Consider the following 6,773-nt stretch of genomic DNA (forward strand, 5'->3'; position numbering starts at 1 on the left):
GCCACAAAATTTGCCATATTATTTGAAAGTGATTAACTGCTACTTAACCACTTGAAAGAAAATGGTCTCCTGACTTCAGGGTTAGACATTTTATTTGCTGTCCTTCAAATTACTTCAATTATGAGAAGATTGTTTCTCCTTCATATTTATACACTCTCAAACTTTCATGTCATTGACTCTTCACTGCCAAAAAGGCCATGTTTTCCTATTTAACTGTATCTTTTACTTACAAAATGCTAGCTAATGTTTCTTAACCTTCCATCCCAAAGAATGTTTTAAGAAAATCCCAGTTCCTGTTTCAAAAGGTACTAGAAAAAACAAGATGAAAATGAATAAACTTTCTAGATCTCCTAATGGCAGAAAACGAAAAATATGCAAGTTTGAGAGCAAATAAAAACACAAAGAACCCCCACCCCACAGAAAACTTCCATGTTTGGAGTCACCAATATCCTAAAGATTTGAAACATCCTCTCATACACATTCTAAAAGGGAAAAAATTACTTTCTCTACTTTATGAGACCCTGTAGCTAATCAAATACATAGAATTCATTTTCATGTGGGAACTTTGTGATTTAGAAGTTAAAGGTGGCAACCACTTAAATTGTCACAGGTGTTCCAGCCTTTTTGTGACAATTAAGTGCTGTATTCCTGCTGAGCTTGCAACAGAATAAGATCATCTCGAGTAGGAAAAAAAACCAAACTACTGAAGCCTATTCGAGTTAACTATACGTGTGATAACAGTTACTAAGAAAAAAAAAATGTACTAGAATAAAGTAATTGTTAGTGGGAGAGATCTTAAAGAGCTAGAACAGAAAAAAAATAAATAACGGAAGCTTGCAGCTAAAACACGAAATAACTGCAACAGCAAGATCAGCTGCAACGTACAAGAAACCTAACTATGACATGAAAATGTTCACAATATTAGAACATGAGTGTAGGAGCTTAGTGTCAAAAATACATGTATTCCAATGTCCTACACAAAAACATGGCACAGCAACTGAGTACAAGAATTTTAGTGAGGTATAAAAATAAGAAAGTTCTTGGCTTTTATCACTTAGCATATCATAGAACAAAAGAGGACAGGCAGTTAATCTCTGTGTTGATTCTGTATAGAAGAAACAAAAGCATCAGTACCACCAGTCACAGCAAAGGTATACAGTCATTTTGAGACTAAAAACCAGCCACTTTCTGGTGCTATAAAGGCAATATACTGCCAGGTCACCTTTAGATACACTGTCACAAAAACATCACTATAACCACACATAAAATTTCCTTATTAAACGGATACTCACCGTGTTTGCCTCTGGTAATGTCAACATACTGGCAAAGTCTGGGATGGGTGATTGTTTTAAGGATTTGAAATCTCCCCAAAATTTTGATGGAGTTAGGTGTCAGAGGAAGGCCATTACTTCCACAAACATCATGTGGCAGAGCAGAGGCAAAAAAGGTGGAGGCACCCATCTCAGTGTCTTTTAAAGGAAACATCTTTTTCGCACAGTCTTAAGCCCTTCGGAGCAATTCGCGTTCCTTTAAAAGAGAACAGAGAGCAAACATTTATGAGCAAAATAGATAGACTCTTGTGACTGAGCTTACTAGTTGCTTACCAAATAACACAATTTAAAAGGTTTGGGGAAATTGGACTTTTTGCATAATAAAACCAGCAATAACAGTATAATGCTGCTGCATCAGAAGCACTACATTTGAAGATCAAAAAACAGTGATAGTTTTAAGAACAGATCTAAGAACCAAATAAAACTATTTTAAAAGCAGTTAAAAGCTTTCATACAAACAATCTTTAGGTGACTACTGTAATACAGTAGGCTATTTATTAAAAAACAGTAAAAGCATGAAACAAACTCTTCTAAAATACCTTGTTCACAGCACAAAATTCCCAGTAAAAAAACTAAAATTTTTTTCTGTGACTCTTGAATGGCCCCATGACAAGTTGCAAAGAGATGCTCAGATACGAAACATATTGACCAAGTTTATGAAAACGGAAATTATAGAATGTACCCTCTGTTTTAACTAATACAAGTCCAATTTAAAATACAAAGCAAATATAAGACTCTCATCTGTACTTTTCCCTCCTGATAACAAACATGAGATATGGCATTTAAATGCTAATATACATTATTATATAAAAACATAAATGCACAGTATTAAGCAATCAAACTTAAAGTAAGAAAATAAATCTGAAACAGCATTGAGCATTGGAGTTTTCTAGTAGTATTTTTGATATTACAGGTCTCATTTGTAAAGATACAATGCTTTCATAGCTCATGAATATTTAATATCTTCTGGAAAGGATTTATTTTAGGACGCGAACAATACAATTTACAGTTAGAATGTTCGATTGGAAAGACATAAATTGAACTGAATGCAAGCACAACGACTTACTAGCTGCAGCAAGTTCCAACTGGAAAACTTTAACTGAGTATTTGTATTAAGACCCACATCCCTATAAAAACATCATGTCTGCCAAATGAACTACCCGGCTTCAGAAAGAAAATATATATTAATCAGGAAAAAAAATAATCTTGATTTAAAGAATGAATTATAATCTTGCTTGGCACAACAGTTCTCTAATAACTGCTCTAAAATACAAGAAAGTTAATATGATCAGAGTTGAGGAGAGGGAGAGTAAAATTATGCCAAACAGCAAGATGCATTATGTCTCTGAAAAGTAAAATATGTAGGGTGGAATATCTACTCAGAGAAGAAATGTTTCCATTTTTACTGCAGAAAAATAATGTTCTAGATAAGACTTCTCTAATACACTGCATCTGCATTCAGTGGACATTTAGAAAGGAATTTTTATTCAAAATGTTAAATATCAAGTCAATAACTATTCTGAGATATTAAACTTCTCTTGTACTGTTGAGCACTTGGCCTACAATAATGAATTAGACCACCTGCAATGCTTTCAACTAGACAACTGCAGATTTATCATTTACTTCCTTTGGTTAGGAAGCACACAGACAGAAACGAAGACATGATATAAGCAAACAATCTATCCTGTCAGCCACCTAAATGAATCAATAAAGAATTTTAATATATATGCATTAAAACAAGTTCTCTTCCTATAGAGTCCATTTTGTGCAATCTGCTAAAATAATGAAAAAACCCCTCTCTGATGACGGAGAAGAGCTAGTTCTGTCAATACCCACCTTCACAACTTAACTCTGATCTCTGTCCTTAACTCTCAACTTCTACAAATCCCAGGGGCTGACTTGAAAAATAAACCAAGTAATCCCAAAACCTAAAAACTTAATCCTTCCAACACCTTTAAAAAGGGACATATATTACAGCTTAAGTGAAGGGGTTGTTTTAATGGAATTATTTCAGTCTAGTCATTTATCCAGTAACTTACTGACATTTCTAAATTCAAACAGAAGTGTTATTCACATTTTAAAATTTCATCTGAAAAAAAGCTCTCATCTAACTATTTTTAAATCAGGTTTTTTCTTTTTTTCTTTTTTTTTTACTCCACATCAAAGTCTGGCACAACTATAAACAGACAGAATGCTGCACATTCTCCTCATGTTCAAGGCATGCAATTTCGCACCTTAAACTCACCTTTTCTATATAGAAAAGATACATATTGCATTAATTTTATGGTTTGGAGGAATGAATTGTGGCCTGTAGAACTCCTTATTACTTTGGAATAAAAAGAGGAAGAGAAAGGTTTGCTATTTTAAACTGACACCAGAAACAGCTAAGGTAAATTCAATTTTGGGATTGAATTCTGAAAATTCAATTCTGATAATCTGGAACAGTGAGGATGGAAGAGCAAACAAAAACTTGGTTTATTACTGTCATCTAAAATTACTGAGCCGTTGTTTCCAAAGTACCATTTATTCCATATATGACAGTCTATCCAATCTGCAAAATAGGTCTGACAAAGATCAGAAGTCCAGAAGTGGCCTGTTTTGCATCCAGCCTCTCAATGATCTTCCCTAACCCGTTACCTCCATCCAAATCTCCCTTAGCAATCTTTACAGTACACAAAGCCACTAACCAACATTCTCAACAAAATTCACCATAAGCAAAAGACCTTTACAAATTCCTATTTAACATTCAGGTTAGCTCAACTTCAACAATCTTCCACTTGATAGCTTTTCTATGCCCAACACTGAAAAATAAAATACAAAAACCTGTCATCTACTGAACAGTTTATCTGGTTCTCTGAATACCCACTGCTCTCAAAGAACAAATATTTTTTCTTTAGAATTCAGCATTTTATAGCCATCATTTACAACTTTTTCACTATGCTGCACTAAGGCAGTTGAGTCATTGGACACTAAGAACTTTGCTCTTAAAAAAAAAATAAACAACAAAACATAAATATGGCTCTCCGAAGCAAACATTGCACATACCAACCTGTATGAATCCATCCTGTGAAACACATCTGTGGTTTATAAAGGATCCACATGCAGAAATAGAGACAACTAGCCATGTGCTAATACCTGATAGCAATTTTAAATGGCTAGTTATTTAAATGCCTCCTGAGTATCCAGGTGTAAATGTCCCTTGCCTAATGAATGCAATTTTTCAGAATTAAAACATAATTATAATCAGCTCTGCTATTGAATTATTTTTAAAGCAATTAAGAACAATTTCAGGAAAGCAGGTGGCCTGAACATCCTATGCTTATCCTGGTTTTCATTAAATCACAGTATTTTCAACAAAGTGAGCTATTTCATATGAAGAAATTCTTTCACAAAATATCTTTTCTTCTGCTCTTAAGTCTTAAAATATTCCTGTAGCAACAAGAGTAATTACTAATTTGACAAAGGAACTGAAATAAAAGATGCAATTTTAGCTACAGCGTTGCTACTTCAGAAAAAACAAAACCGTGTGATTTGCCTCCCACTGTGCAGCATCACTTAGCTATTCATAAAGTTTATTAAAATGCAGAAAAGAAATTGAAAAGATGAATTCAGATTCCTATGGAATGGAGCATAGAAAATAAGTATTTGTTAGGACAACCACAAATAGTGAGTTGGGACATATTCACTTCGTAATAAAAAGTATTAACTTATTGGCTTAATTTTTGCAGGGGGTGAGAGAACTCTGGATTAAATTTAGTTTACCTCACAAATCTTTTTTCCATCTGCAGTATAAACACCTACTACAAACAACATAAGGTTGCATAAAAATCTAAATGTAATCAGAATTGTGTTTAATCAAATGTTTTGTGCTGTGGCAAAACGTCAAAATGTTCTCTTTTACAAAATTTTCTGATTTTTCTAACATTCATTGAAGTAAGAGGTACTCTACCTATAAAGAAAGAGTAACTATGGAGTCATAGGAAGGTAATTACAGACTATACACATGTTAGGCATACTTTAAAAACAAGCAAACAAATTGTTGTTTTGTCCAAACTAATAAATTCAGTGCAGGAAAGAAACGCTTCAGATCACAGTTACACATATTTGGTAACAGATAAATAACTATGCCAGAATTTTCATTATAATGCTATCACTTGAGATCAACAGAAAATGAAAAACAGATTTTGAAAAGGTTCCAATGTCATTATTTTGTCTTCAATACACAAATTTCAAAGGAAAAAAACACAAAACCCATAGAAGTATCACAGTGGTTTTGGCATATGTGGCTAACAAATATTTGACCAGTTATTTCATGAAAATACTAAATGGTAATTCGTTCCCTACTGTTGTGGGGATAATAAAGCTGCACTTAAGTGAAATGTAAGACAACAGCAAAGATTAAAAAATGTTCTATCTCAACCGTATTTGAAGAATCTTGTGTCAGATACATTAAAGCATCTGTACCCCATACAGGTGTTTGCATAAGTAGAGTTCCTGGCGTTGTTTGCAGCATTTACAACATTACTGCATAGAATAAAGTGCTGCTGCTCTGAAAGCCAGGCCTAAGGATTAATGAAACTTACAGACACCTCAAGTTTTGTATCTGCAGCTAGAACATTTAGCTAGTGGGGAAAAAATAACAACACTTGGATAGCACGAAGAAATTATAGCCTAATTTTGATAGATTCTAAGAGACTTTTGGTCACATCTCTCTGTTTTATAAACCTCTTCTTTCTTTTTCTTGTTTATCAGTGTCTTGGTTACTGCCAGCCTGCCTGTTCTGCTACATCGGTGTCCTTATGCACATAAAGATGTTATGTTAGCACGTGATAATGCACACATTATACACGGCTGGTCAGGAATTCAGTGGAAGTCAGATTTAACCAGGTTGCTAAAGGACTGCGGGAAGTGCCGGTAATCCCGAGCCGCTACAGTAACCCTCAACGCCCTATGGAAACGCGAGCAGACGCCCGCACACACACACACACATCCCGCCAGCCCTCAGGCGCTACACCCACATCACTTCCCAGGTCGAAAAGGCGCGACCCAGCGGCGCTGCCTTTCCCTCCAGCCCAACACACCTCACTTCGTTGCAAGGCAGTGCTCACCTCGCGCCCCCGCCCCACGCACCACTCCCTCGGCCCCTCTGTCACTCAACGACCACCGGCGAGGGCTGACCTCGGCGGAGGATGCCGGCCTGAGCACAGCCAGGTAGGAGAAGTGAAGGAAAGAGGAGAAGGAGAAGAGGAAAAGGGACGAGGGCCACAACCTGGGCAAGGAGGTACCTGCCCGAGCGCCGCCGTCCCCGCTGCGTGCCCCACCCCCGAGTGCTGCATCACCACCTTCTCTGCTCCGTGGCGTCACTCCACACCGCCAGAGCCAGAAGGACCCCGGCATAGAAGCGTCTTTCGCGGTGCCTGACCTTTCTTTTTTTGGGCCATT

General features: G+C 36.3%; 1 protein-coding gene across 1 annotated transcript in view; it reads right to left on the minus strand.

Moving 5' to 3' along the window:
* The window catches only part of TBCK (TBC1 domain containing kinase), a 104,739-nt gene extending 98,210 nt beyond the window's left edge, over window positions 1-6,529 (minus strand). The window contains 2 exon segments of the mRNA XM_080633828.1: window positions 1,293-1,527; window positions 6,413-6,529. Coding sequence (XP_080489954.1) covers window positions 1,293-1,485 — 193 coding nt within the window. The 5' untranslated portion in view covers window positions 1,486-1,527; window positions 6,413-6,529.
* Window positions 6,530-6,773: the final 244 nt, after the last annotated feature.

Source organism: Psittacula echo (genome assembly GCF_963264785.1).
Source record: "Psittacula echo genome assembly, chromosome: 1".
NCBI classification, from domain to species: Eukaryota; Metazoa; Chordata; class Aves; order Psittaciformes; family Psittacidae; genus Psittacula; species Psittacula echo.